This window comes from Myiozetetes cayanensis, unplaced genomic scaffold, assembly GCF_022539395.1.
Source record: "Myiozetetes cayanensis isolate MyiCay16 unplaced genomic scaffold, myiCay2020 scf1, whole genome shotgun sequence".
Lineage (NCBI taxonomy): Eukaryota > Metazoa > Chordata > Aves > Passeriformes > Tyrannidae > Myiozetetes > Myiozetetes cayanensis.
The window spans coordinates 120,278,899-120,301,939 of NW_026086604.1; the positions used below are offsets into that span (position 1 = coordinate 120,278,899).

The 23,041-nt window shown below is 38.6% G+C and overlaps 1 protein-coding gene across 1 annotated transcript in view; it reads left to right on the top strand.

Moving 5' to 3' along the window:
- Positions 1-22,502, top strand: part of MACC1 (MET transcriptional regulator MACC1) — an 83,472-nt gene extending 60,970 nt beyond the window's left edge. The window contains 4 exon segments of the mRNA XM_050334213.1: positions 10,623-10,737; positions 13,193-15,231; positions 17,637-17,825; positions 22,287-22,502. Of these exon segments, the coding sequence (XP_050190170.1) occupies positions 10,623-10,737; positions 13,193-15,231; positions 17,637-17,825; positions 22,287-22,502 (2,559 nt within the window).
- The last annotated feature ends 539 nt before the right edge of the window (positions 22,503-23,041 follow it).

The window sequence follows — 23,041 nt, forward strand, 5'->3', positions numbered from 1 at the left end:
ATGCAGGCCAGGATGCCATTGGCCTTCTTGGCCACCTGGGCACACTGCTGGCTCATGTTCAGCTTCCTGTCAATCAGCACCCCAGGTCCCTTTCCACCTGGCTGCTCTCCAACCACTCTGTCCCCAGCCTGTAGCGCTGCAGGGGTTGTTGTGGCCAAAGTGCAGGACCCGGCACTTGGCCTTGTTGAACTTCATCCCATTGGAGTCAGCCCATCTCTCCAGTCTATCCAGGTCCCTCTGCAGAGCCCTCCTGCCTTCTGGTAGGTTGACACTCCCTCCCAACTTGGTGTCATCAGCAAATTTGCTGATGATGGACTCAATCCCTCATCTAGGTCATCGATAAAGATGTTAAACAGGACTGGGCCCAGCACTGATCCCTGGGGGACACCACTGGTGACCGGCCGCCAGCTGGAGGCAGCCCCGTTCACCAGCACTCTTTGGGCCCGGCCCTCCAACCAGTTCCTAACCCAGCACAGAGTGCCCCTGTCCAAGCCATGGGCTGCCAGCTTTTCCAGGAGTATATTATGGGAGACAGTGTCAAAGGCTTTGCTGAAGTCCAGATAGACACATCCACAGCCTTCCCCTCGTCCACCAGGTGAGTCACCTGATCGTAAAAGGAGATCAGGTTGGTCAAGCAGGATCTGCCTCTCGTAAACCCGTGCTGGCTGGGTCTGATCCCTTGTCCATCTTGTAGGTGCTGTGTGATTGCACTCAGGATGATCTGTTCCATAACTCTGCCAGGCACCGAGGTCAGGCTGACAGGCCTGTAGTTACCAGGGTCAGCCTTGCAGCCTTTTTTATGGATTGGGGTGATATTTGCCAACTTCCAATCATGTGGGACCTCCCCAGTGAGCCAGGACTGTTGGAAGATAATGGAGAGCGGCTTAGCAAGCTCTTCTGCCAGCTCCCTCATTACCCTAGGATGGATCCCATCTGGTCCCATAGACTTGTGAGGATCCAGGTGGATTGTTTTTAGAGGTGTAAGGAAATAACTACATAGCAGAATTAAGGTAATAAATTTGCAAAGTTTTCTCTGTTCAGCAAAAAGAAGAAATAATACATTTTAATACGCAAAGTTGGTTCCTTCAGTTCGTGTGTTACTGACATATTTACCTTCTATATCATATTTTTTAAGAAGTCACTTAGTAAATGAAGTAGAAGGTAACATTTTTCTTTTTTACTGAGGCTAGAGAGAAACCATGATGTATTTCAGAGGGGTAGCTGAAACACAAAAGACAGCATCAAAACTTAACTACACATTCTTGAGGCTTCTGGAAAGCAATATTCACAAATGTAAAGTTTATAATTGAAAATATATGCTCTACCCACTTATGCTTGCAACAAGCAATTTTAGAAGCATAGATGTGTGTAATGGAAGGAAGAATACTCGCCTTATAGAGGGAGTATCTATGGCATAGTCATTTTTTCTTGCATAGTGTTCCGCAGACAGGCTGTGAAGCAATCAGGTCTGGGTCGTGCAGAGCTGAGCAGAGGCTGTAAAAACCCACTTGAGAAGTAGTGGAAATCTACTGAGAGGGTGACCCACTTCAATTTCCATTTTTGTTGTGCTGAGAGTACTAGCTCTACCCTTTAGCGCTATCTCAGATGAAGTATTACGAGCAGCGGTTACATCGGTTCCAAGCAGCCGTGCAGACATATGTTGGGTCTGCAGAAAGTCTAAGCCCAGTGTTCACTGTGAATGGCTCTGCAGTTCCCAAAGGATGATACATTTTCAGAACATCGAAAAAATAGGTACCAAACTTGACAACTGTTTAACAACAGAGTAAACTAGTAGATACATCAATTGAAAATTGATATATATAATTATATGCAAAGTGGCAAGTAATAGGGCCACACTAAAGCATTTATGTTATGCCAAGTGTTATCAAGTTAAGGGTTGAGAACTCTCAAGGTTGAATGCTGAAAGTCAGTTTTTCCCCTGCTCAAAATGAGATACAGATGCTTTTCCTTGACTGCCTCACATACATCAGACTGAAATAAGTCAAAGGCTTCCTCATTTTGACTATTTCATTTGCTATCCTGTACTACCATTAGCTACAGACCACGGTTCAGTCCTGTAATCAAAGGCTAATAACTTGGATCTAAGTGCTCCTCATGCAACTCTGAGCTGTGAAGTTGTTCCAGGCCACAAGAACCAAGTGGTTGTTAAAATATGACCTATTACTGTAACAAATGTTTAGCTAGAAACATTTTAGTATGCTGAGAATGGACAGTGTTTTAGATTTGTTCGTGATGTGTAGTGTCTTCTGAAACAATCTCTTTTCTTGTGTATTACTACCTTTTTAGAATTCCTTTTCTTCTGTCTATATAACAAGGAGGCTAAATAATCCAGTATGCCCAATATTTGTTCAGATCAGAAACACTTTGTTTAACATTCTACTGCATTTACCTTGCTCCTCTTTCAGAAAATAAACCCATGAAGTCTAACAGTTCAATCTATAGGTAATCATTTTACCCCATGTCAAATAACTACAAAGTGAGGCCTGAGGAATAAGACACATCTCCATCACCTGTTTCTCTTGATTTTCCTGTCTGTGCTAATGCTAAGCTTCATCCTCTGGATACAGAGACCCACAGTCTTTGTGAATAATATTGTGCACAAGTGGCACTATTTGTGTAGGGAGCATGTAAAGGAGTCCACAGGGAGACATGGCCACAGAAGCTCTGTTTCTTAGCACAACCTGCTTTTGAAGGGGATTAAGGTGGAACAAAAAAAGCAAATTGCTAATGTTTTGCTCTGGGGATGCTGATACTTCAAAAACACAAGAGATGTGTTCTTTCTCATTTTTGGGGGCAAAGGCAGTGGGGAGGTGTTTGCCTTTGTTTTTATTTTATTTCATGACTGCGTTACCGGTGTTTGAAGCACGGCCGGGATGTGTTTTCTTCGGTAGAAGTTGGGAAAAAAAAAAAAAGGGCGCTTGGATTTTGAAGACCTGGAAGAGATTTCTGGAGCATTATGTGCGGCAAAGAAATGCCATTGCAGCAGATCTGATCTACTGACTTCTGTGAAAATGAACTTTCTACCTGAGATTTTTCTTCCTCTGATGCATTTTTCTTCCCCTGTAACAGTGATGCTCCATGCCTGCCTGGCACCAGAGCTCTGCTTGCCTCTGACAAGCAAGCTGCTCAGTTAAAAGGCCAGTGTAATTGCTGCATACAGCCTGGATGTGAGAAAAAGCCTAATTTAGTGGAAAGAGAAGAAGAAATCAGGACAACAAAATAACATACACAGTATTTTAGAGGTAACATGTACTTATAAAACCATGATCACAACTATAGTTCACAGGGATATAAATAACAGAGGTTTTGAGTAGCTCCCACTCCTCTAGGTTGACCAGATATGTTGACAATTGAGGCTTTTGTTTCATCCTAGCAAACATTAAATGTACCTAAGGATGAGCAGCAGGGCTTTAGTTTACATGCAGAACATGGTACATACAGGCTTTGCCTTGCTCTGCAGTGTTGCATGCATTATGGTGGCACTGAAACATTTGCGGCACCTAGAAATGGAAGTTTATTTTTGTAACATAACTTCTAAACAAAAGGTGTTCCTTACAGAGTGCTTTCAATGTTCGTTTTAAAGGAATAACTCTATTATAGTATTGTATTTTCAGTGAAGGAACCAGAAGTGCTTTTATAGAACTTCCAAAGTGAAGAAACCAACTTTTCTTCCAAACTATGTACAAGTAGATACAACAAGGAAGAATCTAGTGATTTTTAACTATTGTTTTTAGAGGTGTAAGGAAATAACTACATAGCAGAATTAAGGTAATAAATTTGCAAAGTTTTCTCTGTTCAGCCAAAAGAAGAAATAATACATTTTAATACGCAAAGTTGGTTCTTTCAGTTCGTATGTTACTGACATATTTACCTTCTATATCATATTTTTTAAGAAGTCACTTAGTAAATTAAGTAGAAGGTAACATGTTTCTTTTTTACTGAGGCTAGAGAGAAACCATGATGTATTTCAGAGTGGTAGCTGAAACACAAAAGACAGCATCAAAACTTAACTACACATTCTTGAGGCTTCTGGAAAGCAGTATTCACAAATGTAAAGTTTATAATTGAAAATATATGCTCTACCCACTTATGCTTACAACAAGCAATTTTAGAACATAGATGTGTGTAATGGAAGGAAGGATACTCGTCTTATAGAGGGAGTATCTATGGCATAGTCATTTTTTCTTGCATAGTGTTCCTCAGACAGGCTGTGAAGCAATCAGGTCTGGGTCGTGCAGAGCTGAGCAGAGGCTGTAAAAACCCACTTGAGAAGTAGTGGAAATCTACTGAGAGGGTGACCCACTTCAATTTCCATTTTTGTTGTGCTGAGAGTACTAGCTCTACCCTTTAGCGCTATCTCAGATGAAATATTATGAGCAGCGGTTACATCGGTTCCAAGCAGCCATGCAGACATATGTTGGGTCTGCAGAAAGTCTAAGCCCAGTGTTCACTGTGAATGGCTCTGCAGTTCCCAAAGGATGATACATTTTCAGAACATCGAAAAAATAGGTACCAAACTTGACAACTGTTTAACAACAGAGTAAACTAGTAGATACATCAATTGAAAATTGATATATATAATTATATGCAAAGAGGCAAGTAATAGGGCCACACTAAAGCATTTATGTTATGCCAAGTGTTATCAAGTTAAGGGTTGAGAACTCTCAAGGTTGAATGCTGAAAGTCAGTTTTTCCCCTGCTCAAAATGAGATACAGATGCTTTTCCTTGACTGCCTCACATACATCAGACTGAAATAAGTCAAAGGCTTCCTCATTTTGACTATTTCATTTGCTATCCTGTACTACCATTAGCTACAGACCACGGTTCAGTCCTGTAATCAAAGGCTAATAACTTGGATCTAAGTGCTCCTCATCCAACTCTGAGCTGTGAAGTTGTTCCAGGCCACAAGAACGAAGTGGCTGTTAAAATATGACCTATTACTGTAACAAATGTTTAGCTAGAAACATTTTAGTATGCTGAGAATGGACAGTGTTTTAGATTTGTTCGTGATGTGTAGTGTCTTCTGAAACAATCTCTTTTCTTGTGTATTACTATCTTTTTAGAATTCCTTTTCTTCTGTCTATATAATAGAAGTTAAATAATTCAGTATACCCAATATTTGTTCAGATCAGAAACACTTTATTTAACATTCTACTGCATTTACCCTGCTCCTCTTTCAGAAATAAACCCATGAAGTCTAACAGTTCAATCTATATAGGTAATCATTTTACCCCATGTCATCTAAAAATGAGCCTGAGGAATAAGACACATCTCCATCACCTGTTTCTATTGATTTTCCTGTCTGTGCTAATGCTAAACTTCATCCTCTGGATACAGAGACCACGAGTCTTTGTGAATAATATTATGCACAAGTAGCACTATTTGTGTAGGGAGCATGTAGGAGTCCACAGGGAGACATGACCACAGGAGAGATCTGTTCTTAGCATAACCTGCTTTTGAAGGATTAAGGTGGAACAAAAAGCAAATTGCTAATGTTTTGCTCTGGGATGCTGATACTTCAAAAACACAAAAGAATGTGTTCTTTCTCATTTTTGGGGGCAAAGGCAGTGGGGAGGTGTTTGCCTTTGTTTTTTTATTTTTATTTTCTTCATTACCAGTATTTTAAACACAGCAGGATATGTTTTCTTCAGTAGAGAGATTGGGAAAAAAAAAAAAAAAAAGGAGCACTTGAATTTTGAAGACCTGGAAGAGATTTCTGGAGGCATTATGTGCAGCAAAAATGCCATTTGCAGCAGATCTGTCTCCTGACTTCTGTGAAAATGAACTTTCTACCTGAGATTTTCTTCTTCCTCTAATACATTTTTCTTCCCCTGTAACAGTGATGTCATGTACCTGGCACCAGAGCTCTGAGTCCTGAGTCCCCTGGTCTTATGGGTGAAGCAATCCACAGCCAAGTCCACCCTGCTGTTTCTTGCCCTCATATAGAAAAATGCCACATCTCTCAGCAGTCACTCAGGTTCACTCACTGGTCACTTCTACAGCTGATCTCTTTCCAACCACTTCACTTCTTCATTCCCTGCTCACTCCCCACTGTGAGCTGACATACTATCAGTCAAATAATTCCTTGCACCATTAAACGCCTGTCAGTTTACATATTCCTTATTCAGTAGCTACAGCAAATGAAAAGCTTAGTCTCTGGTTCTTCCTATACATAATACCCTCTTTTTGCAGCAAAAAGTTTTCATGCCTTTCCCTTTCACTACTGATCAACATGACTATATATCCCACATGCATTGATCCCTTTTCTCCTGTGAATGATTACTCTTCTGAATTTGTTCAGGTAAGTTCCTAATTAATAGGACTATGCTATCAAGAGTTTAATTTGGGATGTTATTTTATCACAGTATGTACCCATGGAAAAGGGTGAGCATTAGGTTTTCTTATTTTCTTAGTCTCATACAAAGACACTGGGGCTTAAGGCATTCCCAGCACTAAGGCTGGAACACAGGAGAGATGGGATGCAACACTGGTGTCAGGTCACGTAACCCTGTGCAGGAGGCACATTGCCCAGTATGCAGTGGTGTGTGTACAGCTTGTCCCCAGCGTTTCCCACATCCCCTGACATGCTGACCAAACGTGGTCATCTTTTGCCCAGGAATGTTTATATATCCCCCCTTCTCTCGTCCTCTTCTTGGCTGGCCTGAAGACACGTCTCAATCACAAGGGCTCCCTCATCATGCTCTCATACCTAGGAATGCTTTCAAGGGGGTGGAGGTTTATTTTTCACAGTGGTTTTCCTTTTCAGTATCTGCCTTTTCTGTCTCTATGCCAGGCTAGCGGTGAACATTTTGAGGAGTTCCCAGAGGGAACTTTTAGGAAATTGCTTATTCTATTTGTAGAAGTCCTTAGCGTTTATAAAACTTCCATATGCAATCTTGTTGTCATGTCTCTGTCAGAATACTCCCACTGTGTAAAGAGATTGTTTTTCTTTCTCTTTCTCTCTTCCTCCTCCTTCCCCAAGGGTTTCCTGTTTTAGCCCTTGTGAATCTATTTGCACTCTTGTGCCCTTTCCTCATCCTTACTTAGTGCCTCCCACTTTATACAGCTACTGAAATAATTGTGGGTGTTTTAACTGTTGAAAGAACTGTTCTTAAACTCATTTGTCAATTGATCAGTAAGTCATCAGTCAGAGATTAGTGCTGGCAACAAGTACACTCATAATGTAAAAAGTACACTTGCTTCATGTAAATTGATTGAGATTTTAGACTACGCATACCTTATGCTGGTGTGATGAAACCTCTCCAGTGTTCAAGTAGAAGCCCAAGATAAAAATGTTGCATGTTTATACAATGCATTCAATTTGTCAACGTCTTAGGATGCAGCAGCAAAACAAAATTTATTCCTATTCATGGAGTCTGTACACATTATCAAAGACACTGATTCTTATAAGAGACAGAAAGAACAGTGATATTTTTATACAGGTGTGGAATGTCAGCTCTTGGAATTATGGTATTGGGATTAAGTAGGCATTTTAGTTTCCAGTTTGCTTCTGCTGGGGTATTAGTAACAGAAGCCAAGAACGTATTCGTCTTGGAGGCTAGCTTACACTACCAGCTGAAATCAGGACTTCAAAGGCCAAATAGCAGAGATGTCTGGTAACAGAAGAACCTGAAAGTCCATACAGCCCTCTGAGCAGCAGAGTGACAGTCGAGCTTAGCCTGACCTCAGACTTGCGCTCTGCCTATGTACAAAATAACACCTGAACAGAGTGCCATTAGCTGAAGGTACATCTTGTGGGAAAACAAAAAGTACCGATTTACATTTGCAGTGAAAAAAAGAGAAGTCTTAAACCATGGTGTTGTGCAATGAAAACAGACAGCTGGATTCCACTTTCAGTGTGGTAGTGTTTGGACATGAGATATGCTTCCTTTTCTCATAATTCACTTATTACAACTGTTACTGAAAATTCCTTGTTATTACAGCCACAGCACAAACAGGCCCATTTTTTTTTTTCTATTTTAAACATAATAATACGAGATCTGCTTAGGCTGTAATTGCTGTTGCAGAAGTAGCAGGCTGCAATATTTCAGACTCCTGAACAAAGCTGACTATTGTATCCCATGTATGGACCCAAAAAAACTTCTGGATTTTTACCTTCTCTCGTTTTTCCCACTTGAGTTTTTGTTTGTTTTGTTTGTTTGTTTATTTTGTTTGTTTGTCTTGTTTGTTGTCATGGTTTTGCTCTGGGTCTATTTGCTCTCACCCCCCAACACAATTATTATTAGTTGAGAGAAGGTTTATGCAGACGAAAGAGACTGGATTTGGGGAAAATAATATGAACATTTATCACTAGCAGGTTAAAACTAAAGAATTACATCTACAATAATTCTATTTAAGTAAAAGTACTATGTATTTACAGAAATACTTCTCCCCCCTTTATATCAGTCCAAGGAGGAGAAGCAGCCCCTTTCTCCATTTCCTGGAGCTCCAGGTCTCTTCAGTAACTCTGCAGCACTCTCGTTGCAGCTGGAACTCTTTCTCTTTCTCTCTTGCTCTGTGTTATCCTCCAGGGCTGGGCCTACCCCCCTCCTGGGCTAAGACCAGAGGCTGGGGGTTACCCAGGCCCTGAAGGTCTTCTCTTCCATGGACTTGCAAGGGGACACTTGCCTACCATGGATCTTCTTCCACGGGGTTACAGGGGATAATGGTTTATGAGTTCACCCCTGTTTCCCTATGGAGGTCCCTCCCCACGGGAGAACAGTCCTTGATAGACCTCTCTGGCATGGGTCTAGCATGGATCCCACACATGGATCCCAACATCCCTACCTGAGCCGTTTTTCGCTCCAGCGTAAGGCTCGTCTCTCAAGGTCACAAATCTTCAGTAGCAGATCTTTCACTGAGATCCCAAGCTTACCCAAGCTGTCTTCTCCAGTGTAAGCCTCATCCCTTCTAGGGTCACAAATCTTCAACAGGACTCTGCCTTATCTCAGTCCTTTTCATGAAGTCTCAGCGTCCTCATGTAGCTTACTCCAGTGTAGGCTCCTCCATGAGCAACATGGTGGTCTTCTCACCCCAACAAACTTTCACAGGTAGCAGGGTTTTATTTTTCAGTCTTTTCCCTGCTGAAGGGAGAGAGCAAAAGGGGGGAGTAACAGCCCCCCCTTCTAACTTCTCTCTCCTGCTGTAGCTCTGGCCTTGAACATTTCGTTATCTCTTTGCTGGAATTCTTTTGCAGCGGTTTCTGTCCAAGTAGTCAGTCCTTCTCTAAAGTTTTTTTTCTTCACTCTCTTATATGAGAGAAGGGGAGCTTCACTGCCACACCCACCCCTGGCCCAGGGCTGGGGGAGGAGGGGCCTTGGCCCACCTCGGGGCCCACCGCCACCTCTCCTGCATGGCTGCTGCTCCTAATTTCAACTCCACAATCAACCTTCTCTTCTGTTTTTCTTAAATATGTAATTAGCAAAGGCGTCACTAAGAGTTTTGATTGGCTTTTTGTCCGGAAATCCACCTGGACAAAACCATCCTCAGCCCTAGGGGCTGGCTGTTGGGCAAAACCACGACATTTGTTTAACTATACATCTTAATGTATCTATTGGTCATCAGAATTTACACCTCTCTATATACAGGATCCATGAAAGAATTCTGGGAGAGTCACTAAATTATCTCTTGGTTTATAACACTAATCTAGCTTTCCTGCACAAAAGATCTCTAATATTTTATTTCCTCCAGCTTCTGAGATGCAGTAATTTCAGCACGTAGGTTACCAAATACTCCTTTGAAACTTCTCTAACTCCTCTGTCTTTAGGAGCCATGACAACTGCTTCCTTCAGAATTAGGCATTGTACCTTTAGAGGTTCATCCTTCTGTTGCCTTCCTCAAAGGGATGTCCAGTCTGCCCTGCCTTTGCAATAGGTTTGCTGTTGACTCTCTCTCTTTCAGCCACAGCATTTAGTTTACAGCTCTTGTGTTGCCCAGTCCACATGCAAACTGTGTCACAATGAAATAGAGCTTCTTGTAGCCAGAACAAGGAAGAGGAGAGACCTGAATATCCTCTCTGGGGCTGTTGCTGTCCTGATGTGAGCCCTAAGGAAGGGTATGTGAAGTCATTCTTAAACAGACTAAAAAGAAAAATCTGACCTGATCTTCTTTCAAGGGAAAGCATTAGAGGAATAATAAAACAGAAAGGGATGAAAATACTTCATATTAATTTCAAAGAAAGTAATAGATCTAGCTCTTCCCCATTAATGATTCTAGTCAAACTTACCTGAAAGCAGGAATTAGGAGGTTTATTTTTTTGGAAAAAAAATATTTTATTCAAGACTTTCTGAATGGAAGGTATTGTACGGCTGGCTCAGTTCCAATTGCAAGACATTTAATGATGTGTCACTGGGATTTCACTATGGGCTGGGGTAGTATACTGAACTGCAGGTGTAGCATCTGATGGGTTTGATGTACATGAGACAGTAAGACTCACTCAGGACTGTGATGCTCTTGGCAGGCTCCATAAATTTACTCATGAACCATAACTTCACTTTTTTTTCGTGTCCCACCACAGGATCAAAGCTCAATTATTCTTCCAAGTTTCCCCTTTTCCAAATCACATAATTGCTGATGTTTTATATGCTTAACTGTTTTTTAGGAGGAAAGTTCTTCCAGTAGTGGAACAGATTCTCTAACCAGTGGAGAGATTCCACGAAGCAGGTCAGAGGGGACTTTGCTTGATGTAGATGACCGGATACCTTCAGACAGCTACAGTATGTGTCTTTTGCAATTTTCTGTACTAAGGCCCTCCATTTAAAGTCTTCACTTCTGGAAAATCTCTGGGACAGGCTGGTTGGGAGGAAGAGTTGAAATGTTTAAGCTTACATTAACAAGTGCTGTTTAGGGTAAGAGAAGGGAAAGAGAAGAGGGAGTTCTTAGCCAAACCCTTTGCCAAATTTAGGGTTTTAAGATTCAGGACAGCAAGGTCATTTTTAATTTGAAAACTGGAGCAAAGTTAATTTCATCTCATTGATATTTTAACACCAAAGTTAAGAAAACTTTTCCCTGCACAGGGTAGACATCCTTTTAGCAACTTGTCCAAGTAGCAGATGTAACAGTGAGCTTGAAACTTGCTGTGTGAGTTCTGGAGCAGGAATTTTTTCCTCACTAATCTACTGCACCTCAGTAATTTGTGCTGTTACCTTTGCATGAGAAAGTGACTCAGGCTCTGCCAGAGTTTAAGAAACATGCCCTTTAGGATGGATGGAAAACAACAACAAACCAAAAAAACCCCACCTTTTGTTATTTTTGGGCTTAAATAATTTATTTTTTAATAGACAAAAATGATCTGACTGTAATATGATGAACGTTGAAGGTGGATAGGGAGGGGGAACCCCAAGCAGGAGGCTTTTCCCTTTACCCCTAGCTCCAAGGGGGAGCAGTGCTGCCTTCCCATACCACCCCCCCGACCTCGCAACATCTCATGGCCCCCATAGAGAGCACAGGACACCAGCAGCAGGCAGGGCGAGCATGCAGAGAGCCTTTATTGTTCTAGGTCACTGCTTAAATAGCTCTTGGGGGGGATTACAGAGTGACCATTGGGAGACCAGGAGGTATTACAAACCAACCAATGATAACAAAGGGTTAACAACCAAGAAGGAGACTTTCAGGTATCTCTCAGGACATTCCAAAGTAGAGATAAAGACTGAGAATCCTGGGAAGAAGAAGGTGAGTTTGCACAAGTTACAAAAGCCATTTTGGAAGCATGTTCACTTTAAACAACATTACAATTTCTACATCTTTTGTATATTGCAAAGTTACCCCAACAGTAATAGCATCACAGCACAAGGAAAGCTTCAGCTGGTGCTTGAGCAGCTCAGCCCCATCTGGTGACTCTGGTCAAGACTAGGCACTCAAGCAGAAAGAGGCTGCTCCCTGGACTTAATTCCCCAGGCAGCTCACCTGGAAGGCTCTTGTTAAGACAGTGTTAGAGCTTTGCAGATAGGCAGCTGGGAAGCAGGCACATTCTACTTTGGTTCTTCCAAATTGTGAAATTTTCTGGAACTGTGGAAAAGCTTCATGATTTTGGCTTTTTATCACAATTTGATAAATGAAACAAAAAGGAAAGCACTAACATCTAATTTTTTTCTTTTTGTGGTAGTATCCACTGTCATTTTTGCAATTGAGAAATCATAAGTAACCTTGGAAATGGGAGGTACTGTGGAAAGAGTGATAAAGAAAGCTACTGATGTGCTGAAAAAATAGACATAATTAATTTCTCTAAAAATTTCAACTCTTTACAAGGATGTATAAATAAGGGATGGTATAAACTCTATATGTAGAAAAAATAATGGCAAACTGAAATAATAGAAACTCTTACCATAAGAAGCTACAAATACTCTATTCATTGCAAGAAGTGAGTCTAAATTAATCTGTAAACCAGTTTTTCTCTGAAAAACTTTTTGCATAAAATATAAGGATGTCTGTTCTTCAGAACAAATAAATATTACTATTAATAATGAGTATTTTTATTAGAAAACTATTTAAATATCTCTTTTAAACCTATCAAAATTCAATTTCAGAAAAATCAGTAGCTGTACAAACATTTATCTCCAAATTTCAAATTGCGCAAGACCTCATAAATTATATAAATGATTTTTTTCTAATGGAAAGCTAGTATAACAAATTCCACGCACAGAGGGAAATTGTACATGTTCTGTTATCAACTAAATGCATGTGCACTAGCATGAAAAGGAATCTTGAATAATGCATTTATCCCTACAGTGTTTAAAAAAATGAAACAGTATTTCTTTAATCTTTGCAAAGAGTTGGACACAAAGGAAAGAAATCCATGTAATTTTGTAAGAGGCCAAATATTACTCGAATATAATGATTTGAACCTTATGGAACCTTATCATATTCAATGCCAATTAAGAATCGTAGGATTGGATAATGATCAGCACATTAAAGAAGATGCTTTACACCCTTCAAAACTAATCTGTTATTCACCACTAATTTGTTGGAACTCTTCTATTAAGAAAGATTCTTAATTAAATAAATATTGATACTATTTAAAAACCTGAAGAAAAAGTATAGAAATTTTCTATATGTATTTCAGGAGGATAAAATTAGTCACCTCTTAGTTTAACAGACTATTAGTTGAACATGAATGGAAGGTCTCAAGTCTCAGTCCTTTAGGAGATGCTTCTCTTTTTTTCTTTTAAACAGATGCCAATGAAAGTAAACTGGATTTGGATATTGACTGGTCTGGTGTGTTCAAACATGCCCAAACTGTTTCCAAGACTAATCCTTTCTGGAATGAACTATCAGGCTCCAACCCTTTCATACATGACATAGCTGCTTCAACCAGAAAGGAAAACAATAAATGCCTTTCTATCTTAAAAGAAAAACCTTATTTTTTCTCTAAAGTTTCTAGCAATAGGGACTCTTTGGATTCCTCAGGTGATGAGCTAGATATTGATTGTCTCCTAAGAAAAACTTCAGCAAGAAGATCTGGACGATCCAAGAGCATCTCTGACTTCCTGGATATTGTTGATAACCAAAGATTTAATCCTCACAAGACAGCACCTCAAAAAACTACAGCTGCAGACATGACATGGTTTCAAAACGACCGCGAAGCCTACAGGATGGCCTGGTTGAGTCACCGACAACTCACCCGGTCTTGCCTAGATTTAGAAGCCATGAGCCACAGTCCTGGATGGGCACAAACACAAGCTACAGACATCCAGGTAGTTTGTAGACTGAATCATGAAGGGGGTTCAGTACAACTACCTGACTCAGATATCAACATTCATGTCCCTGTGGGTCATGTATTACCAGGGGAATTCCAAGAAGTTGGTTTAAAGGCTATCCTTAACCCTCCGTTGTCATGTAACAATGAGCTGTCTAGCACCATAAGTCCTTTGATAGAACTTACGCTGAGCAACCTCAACACAAGCAAAGCCATTTTCCTAGAGGTGAAAGTTGCAGCTAAAGTGAAGAATGATCCACTCAGCCAAGTTATGAGTGATATTGTGTGTTTGTTCAGTCTGAATAAAGAAGGGCCTTTTAAGAAGCTAGAGAATTGCTACATTTATCAGGATACCATACAAGTGAAACTAACAGACCTAAGTCATGTGATGTATGCGGTGATTGCTATACAAGCAAGCAAAATCCAGCCTCCAGCAACTAATGTCTGGGACTATGTTCATAGAACAGTCTCAGTTGGAATTTATGGTCCAAAATATATTCATCCATCTTTTACAGCAGTTTTTACAGTCTTTGGTCATAACTACATTCCAGGAAAACTCACAATTTTTAATATAAAAAAAGGGGGGAAAAATATGCCTCCTGTGGTGTTTCAGCTGTGGGGAAAACATACTTTTCTGCTTGAAAAACCACAGGATCTAAAAATTTCTTTAGTATCCTGTGATCCAGATTTTGAAGTAAAGATGGAAGACCAAAGTAAAAATATTAAAGAGGAAGAGTTGAAAACTGGTGAAATGGTCCACCAACAATTCCCATTCTCCCTGCTTGGATGTAGGGAGATGCATTTCTTTGTTTTTGTTGTTCAGATTAAAGTCTTAAAAAGTAACCAAGTAACACAGTTCCATGTTACAACTCCCGATCCAGCTCCAAAATTAAATGGAATTACCAATAGGCCAAAGCGCCTACAAAACCGCAAGGAAATCAAATCTGCACCTTGGCTTTTGATACCAACAGTAAAATATCCAAAGTTTCAAGATAAAGCTTTGAACGTTAATACTTATGGAGTGGCTTTGAAAACCGTGTTACGTCAAAATAAGATTGACCATTTGCTGGAATATTTTAAAGGGGATACAATAGCACTTCTTGGTGAAGATAAAGTGAAAGCCATTGGACAAACTAAAATAAAAGAGTGGTATGTAGGAGTTCTCAGAAGAAAGATTGGCCTTGTACATTGCAAGAACATAAAAGTGATTTCCAAAGAACAAGCTATGGACACTGCTGATAGTGAGCTAACAACCAGGAATCTTGTTGAACAAATTGCATTGCCATTCAAAAAGCTGACTTACATCTACTCAGTAGTTCTGTCAACAGTATCAGAGAGTGTTTATGACTGGAGAGCTTTAGCTGAGGTGCTAGGATACTCACATATGTCTTTGGATGACTTTAATGAAGCACATGTTGATAAAGAATCAGAAAGAGTTGCGCACGTTGTGAAGAGGATGAAACAAGACTGTCATGCTAACAAAAAAAAGAGACTATTTCTTTATGAACTCATTGTTGTAAGTATTGCATTAACTAACTTGCTTATTGGGAATGCGTTGCCAAGAAACTGCTCAGTAGTAATGGATGAACAAGAAAACATGATTCTGCATTCTTGCAGGAATTTTTACAAACCTGAATGATATTACTAAAAGTTGTAGACACCTGTAGACAGAAAATATATCCAGATTCTCATGAAGAATAATACTTTAGACAATTAATTTTAAAAAGTCTTCTGATAATGTTCCAGGAACCTTGCTCATTTTGTAGGTTGACTGATTTGACCTTTTTGCTTTTTAAACAGCCATGATTGAAAAATTTTGTCTTTTGTTATGGTATATCGCTTCCCTGAGCAATTCACGTTCCTGTTGGGAAGTATTAAGTAACTTTATAGTGTGGAAACTCCATTATATATATGTTTTTCTATGCTAAGGTGTGTGTCTAACTTAACTTCATATGTTTAAAATTGAAATCCTGATTCACATGTTGAATCGTGGATTTTTTACCCACATATGACAGCTTCATAGTCAATGATGTAACAGCCTAAGAACAATATTGCAAAATATTTGAGTATGTATTTTCATGGGTCTAATTTGTGAGCCACTGGACAACTAAATGCTCTTATATGTGAATTAAAAGTGGGTTTATTCTAAATGCTTCCAGGTAATAAGTTGCACTCATAACCATCCTAGTTTACTTACTGATCTGTGTTCAAATTAATTTGGAATTGGTGACTACTTAATACTGTCTTTGTCTCTGACTGAAAAGTCAACCAGCCTGTTAAGGAACAGAAGATAATTAAATTTCTGATATGAAAAGGAAGTATTATAAAAATGGATGTTTAAAAATTCACATTGTAGCAATGCATCTAAAGCCTTTTGATTATCCTGAATTGTAAATCTTAACAGAGTTTACTTCTCATAACTAGTCTATCCCCTGTGTTGACAGTAATTTCAGCAAGATTCAGAAAATTTTGGTAGCAGTGGCCATTTAAAACTCTTAAAAGCACATTAAACTGTGTGGAATAGAACTTAGCCAGTATGAAGTACAGCAAAGTCTGCCATATCTCTTTACAAAATGGAGAGGGGAATCTAAAGGTGAAAATTATCCAAACTTTTAATTGAATACAGGGAAACAGAGTTCATTACAGAATAGGCAAAAAGTGGGGAACAATTAGATTAAGATAGAATCATATAATGGTTTGCATTGGAATGGACTTAAAGATCATCTCTTTCCAACACCCCTGGCATGGACAGGGACAACTTTCAGTAGACTGGGATACTCAATGTCCTGTTTTGTGAGATTTATGTAATTTTGAGCTGTGAAGTTCCAATGAAGGTACCTGTCCTTGCAAAGCTAGACTTAAAACTAGAAATAATTTGTGTAATTTTTGGGTAGAATTTACTATTTACTTATTTTAAGTAATCTCCCATTTTTATGTTTTATAGTGTTTTTGCTAATCAGAACATAGCAAATTGAGCATCTTTGTCTTCACTTCACCAAAATATAGGGGAATTTGGTACAATACACTGTAGTCAGCTACTCATTACTGTGCCTACCAAAGTTCTATTGTTTGCTATGAGGATTTTTATGGTAAAATATTTTTCAGTTAAATCACACACTGATTTCTGCAGAAATGCTTGATATTTCAGTAAAAATCAGTATCTCAAAAACAAGGAAAATGTCTGGATTTTTTTCTTGATCTTTCACTGAAAAACTCGGACTTTTCAGTGGAATATTTAGCTGTTAATTTGAGGAGAAGAAAAAAAACACTTATTTTTCTCATTAGGGCTTATCCAAAGAAAGAAGGAAAGGAGAATGCAACATATCTGCACTTCAGGGTTTCGCTCCTGCAACCATTTTATTTGTCATCAAATTTTGTCATTAAATGCTCATTTGGCACAGGGGAGGGAAGAGTTTTATGCTTGCATTTCTGCTTGGTCGTCATCAAATTATTAGTTCTGTGGGAGGAGTAACTGAAAAGGTGCTGGCCAATGTGATCAGTGATTTTCCGAAAAAGCTGTAGACAAAGGACGACACCTGAGTATAAAAGTGTTCTAACTTAATTTAAAAGTTTCATGTTATACTTCTAAAAAGCTAAATTTGATGTCCCAAATATTCTTGTTGGAGAAGTTTATTTTTCCTTCAGGATCCATAAGCTTGGCAGGATCCATTTGGCACTGGAATGCTGAAGCAGCTGAATGCCAGCTTAATTTTTTTCTTAAGCTTGTGGGCAGTTTTCCTGTGAAACTGTCGGCAACCCCATTGCATGGAAAAAATTTTACATATTCGTAAGAACACAAAATTAAAAAAAAAAAAGGAACACTTTGCTGTCTGTGTATAGCAGAATAGTGCTAAAAAGCAAATTAAAATGTTCTGTTTGTAATTACTGGTGAAGGATCACTAATGAAAACTGTTGTTGCAGGCACTTTTGAAAATAGATTGCCAGGGGTTAGTGGCACGTCTTACCCAGGACACCATCATTTTGACTTCAGCTGTCAAGCTTGGCAAAAACTGGCGGGAGCTTGCAGAGAAGCTAGCCCGACTCACAAAGCAGCAAATAGAGGCTTATGAAGTGCCCCACCAAGGGAAGAATGGAGCAGTAGCTCTGGAGGTAAGGGTCTGGTGTAACAGTGCATGCACACTTGCTCCTTTGCACAAATACAGCCAGGGACCTTTCTTCTTCCTTGCTTTGAGCACTTCTTTCCTTTTACACTTTCCTGTGGAGGTCCCATCTCTTGTCTTGAGCTTCAGGGCCACTTTCAGTCCCTTCTTATTGTCCTGTCCACTTGTTAACCTTACTTACTCCTCTGCTATCAGCTCAGACACAGTGAAGAAGAGCATTCAGTCATTGCAGGAGCCACTTCAAATCATCCTCTGTACAACTTTTGCTCCTTTCCAACAAAAGGAAGCTGACCTCCATCATTAATACTTTTCTGTACCAGTGAAATAATTGACATCATTTACCTTAAGTAGCATGAGAAGACATCAGAAACTCTGACACCAATTCCAATTCTGTTCTGCAGTATGAACATGGCAAATCTATTCTTTGAGTTCATAATTTGCCAGTTAAGTCATGCTATTTATTTTCCTTTATAAAGTACTCTTCGTATAGTGAATTCTAAAGAAAAGAAAAAGTTCTAAAGAAAAATTTGTCCTTTCATATGTATTTTAGTGCATACACATCTAAGGAGCAATTAATGTCTAATGTCATTTGAGGTGCCCAGAGGAACTCATGGCATCCATGAAATGCCAGGTATGTCACAAGATGGGGTGGATCCTTGTGCACACTGCTGAGCCGAAGGTCAGCCTTCCTTATTTGGTCACTGTAGCTGATTCTTCCTGTTTCCCACCAAACATATTCTCCTGTACACAGTCTGAGTCTAGTGAATCTGTCATCTCAGTTTTATCTGCCTGGTGATAACTATCTAGATATTTCTGCTCTAGTCATTAACCACCACCTCTTATTCCCTTTCAGTGCTCTACCCTACCTCCCTGATCAATATGGGATCAAAATTCCACGTTTACTCTTGTGATTTTCTACAAAATTATCTCCATTATTGTTGTTTGCAACCACCACCTCCTTGTCTGATCTTGCTTTTCTGTTAGGGCTATTTTCTGCATTTTTTTTTACTTGTTCTGGGTACTTGTGTTTGGATGCTCCTTCCTCAAATTTTTTCTCTTAAAATTCTCTCATCTTAGCAATCCAATGGCTAGTCTCTCTTTTTTAATAGGGAAAAAAAATCCTGTTATTTTCTTAGCTTTTGCATTGTCTTAATCTAAAATACTCAAATCAAACAGAGTGATTGTCATTTCCATTATCCTTTTTTTTTTTACTGTTAGGCAGTGCCTTGTCTAACTTCAGAGACTTTTGTTCCACTAAGATTTCTGTGTTTGGCTGACAAAGCACCAGCTTTTTCAGAAGGAATTATGGACCTGAACAATGTGTGACTCTGTTGGTCTCCATGTTATTTGGAAATGTTTCTACTTTGCTAACAGACAGCATAACTAAAACAATCTTAAAACTCTTTTTCCAGCACCATACTTATTTATTTTTATATGTTAAGAAAATATATAAAATATATATAAACACTTTGCTTTAAATGGGTTTCTCTTTTCCATGAAGCCCATCTTCTACCTCATACACCCTATTCTTTTGTTTTAAATAGTTTTTTTCATATTTTTATTACAAACCACCCACAAAATTCTCTGCCTTTCAGTGACAGTATCTGCTGCCAAAAGATAGTACAGTCAAACTCGTCATAAAGAAAGCCAATAATATTACATGTTCTATTTTTAAGAGACTGTTCAATGAGCAATCAAAGATCAGAATTTTGCTTTACTTCTATGCCATTTCTCAAGGATTAGATTAGGCCCATCGAGAATACACTAGTTTTGTGTGACCTTTGTAATAGTGCTTATCCAAATGGGTGTGGGTTCAAAGCACACCATGTTTCTAGAACTGGTGTCTCATGCAAACACTCAGCACCCTCACTGTCCTGTGAATCTAACCTTAAATTTCAGTAGATTCTACTAAATTTCAGTGCTTTCATATGATCTCTGAACTTTCTTATTGATAGTAGTTGTTGGCCTGAAAACAGGAAACCAAGAAAAGATAGGAGGGTAATAAGTTTTGACTAATTATTGAGGATTATCTGAAACCATTAAGTAATTCATTAACCATCAAGGACTGTTCCACCATCAAGAGGAGTGTGAGTTCAATGTCATGAGTGTGTAGATTATTGCTGAGTTAATTATGCATCAGTGATGACCAGTTTATAAAGCTTTTGATCCCTGCATTCCTTTTTTTTTTTCTTTCTTTTCTTTTGTCCTAGTTAAAAAGAATCAGTTGTGAAAGATTAGAGGAAACCAAGGTTTGTATTTAAGCATATTTCAGTCAATTGTCTTATTGCAATGTCACACTGACCTTCAGCATAAATCAAAGCATAGCAACTTTTCATATTAACTGTCTTCTCACATTCTAGGGAAGAGAGAAGACTGTACCACAATTCTTTAAATATCGTGGTCTAACAGGAATATAAGGAAAGTAAGCAAGAGAACAGAGAAGACAGCATATGTAGCCAGCAGCAGAATTTCAGGAAATCCCAGCTTCTCTTGTTGGCTACCTTGGTTATAAAGTTAAAAATAAGAATACAGAAACTTTCTGGTCTCAGCATAAATACAATAGTGGTGAACTGCTTTATTTCATTAAAATGTATTATAACATCTGTTATTTACAGTAGTACATTAAAAAATTATTTTTCAACTTAGCATCTCTAAAAAAAAAAAGGAAAGAATTAATCAATCTCCTTCTTCCCACCTATAATCAAACTACTTTTCTTGCCTCCTTTTGTAAACTTTATGGTTATGACTTAAGATAGACTTACTTAAAGCAAAAAGTAGGCACCATTCATTTGGGTAAATGATGATACCTTTCCCTCCTGTAGACTTAAAATGAGAAACTTCACTAAAAGCATAGGCACTTTTTTGTGGCTTAAACTCAAGGCAGAAGCTAGACTAATCAGACTGTGAGATGGACTATAGGGGATATAAATTTAATGGGTTTTTCCATTTTTCTCTGGGGGAGAAAGGCAGCAGAAGTTGAGGGAGATGTTTATGGAAACTATAATAGAATCAGTTTTGAGTAAGTTGAAAGTTCTGAGCTCAAATGTGAAGAAAAGCTTAGAACTATGGGCAAAGAAATTCTTCTGCTACTCAGTTCCTCAAGGGATCAAGTAAATAAAGCTTAAATCAAGGAAGTAGAGCTTTATGTTGTGCACTATTTGTAAATTAACAGGATTATATTGAGTACGTAACCAGTTTCCTCCAGAATTATCTTTCAGAACCATAAAAACTGCTTTTCTAATAAAAAAGATGCTAAAAAAATCTCAACTTCCTGATCACTTTTGTGGAAATATATATATATATATATAAATGTGCAGGCATCAGTCTATATCCTTTTATTACGATTCATAAGTGTGCTCATGTTAAAAGAGTAAATGACAGAATATTTAAGGAAAGGGATGGGTTTTTTTCAGGGCTTTCTGTATTATTCCTGAAATCATTAACTCAATTGCTTTTGCAAAACCTTATTTGCCAATGATGAGTGGGAAACTAGATACCTGATTGCCACCGTAACATCTGGAAAGGCAGCAGCTGGAAGAACAAGTATTTTGTTTGTTAACTGAGCAAATTTACTCTGCACTTTGAAATATATAAATCCATCTTGGTATCTGAATGATGCTACCATAACTTAATTAATGCCACCAGACCAATGACACCTATTAAGGATCTGCTCCAATTTTTTTGGTATAAACCAAATAATTTGTACTTTGAAAAAAAGAGCACTGGTAACTTATCTATTCCTTTGTTTCTTGCAGGACACTTTTAAAATTGTATGCCCTGATTTTAAAAAAGTTATAAATACTTTTGACTTTTCTGCTTTTGGAATGTTTGGGCTTTTTTTTTTCTCTTTCTTCTTTTAAACAGATTTTATAGGTAAATCAGGTCAGAATCATAGAATTATTTAGGTTGGAAAAGACCTCTAAGATCAGCTAGTTGGATTATCTAAATCAACTGTTAACCTAGCACTGCCAAATTACCACTAAACCACGTCCCTAAGAGCCACATCTACGTGTCTTTTAAATATCTCCAGGGATGGCAACTCAACCGCTTCCCTGGGCAACCAAATAGGGAAACTCTTTCTAAGTGTATGCATTGCAAAAAAATGATCAATGGGGAAAGTGTTTTTCTTCCATCTCTGTTCTTTCAATTATACTTTCAGACAAGCATATATTTTGACTTGGTCAATAATCACCGGAATGAAGAATTTATATTTCTATTATTTATCCCTCTAAGAATTTGAGAGTTTCATAGAAATTAACTACATAAGGTTATTGGAGTATTCATATCGACAAGCCTTTTGTGATAAAACATTTCAGCATGGTTAGGGATGAAACACTTCTTTTTTCTTTTCTGTGGCTTTTCTACCACTCGACTTTTTTTTTTTTTTTTTCCCTTCCAATAATTCAATTTCTGCAAGTAAACCTTTTAATTTTTTCCCCTTTATTTTCAGATGATGTGGAAACCTGCATATGACTTTCTCTACACATGGGCTGCCCATTATGGAGACGGTTACAGGGATGTCTTACAAGACCTGCAGTCAGCCTTGGACAAAATGAAAAACCCAGTAACAAAACAGTGGCGAGAGTTAACAGGAACACTCATTCTTGTGAACTGCATGGAGGTGTTAAGGGCAAGTGCTTTCTCCAAAATGGAGGAAGAAGAGTAGACAACCTAGATACATTTTTGGAAAATCTCTTGGAAAACTGTACTGCTGATATTTGTGTTTTAGTGATGCTTGCAGAGCGTGATGGAATGAAGTTTGTTTTAACTGAGTTGATGTTGGGTATGTGGTTCTCAACTACAGGTTGCCAGAGCTTGCTAATGGCTTCTGAATAAATAAGAAAAGAATGGGGGATTAAACTAAGGCGGTCAATAAAAGTGACTTGAATTCTATAGGGTATTTTCTAGAAGAAGATATTTCTGATTGCACTGGCGTCTAGCTGGAGATCAGTTTTAAAAACAGACCTATAGATGAGTTCAACCTGTGGGGCTTAGGTTTACATTGTTTTCAGAGAAGTATTTAAATCTAAATATTTAATAAATTATTTTATTTGGTGCTCAAACCTGTCAAATCTAAGTCAGTGGGTGCAGGCTAACCTAGAAAAAAAACTTTAAGACTTTTTTCATCCTCAACTGGTAGAAAATTAATCTAATTTTCCCACAAATCAGGAACTCAACAGTTCCTGGAAAAATATATGTGTGTTA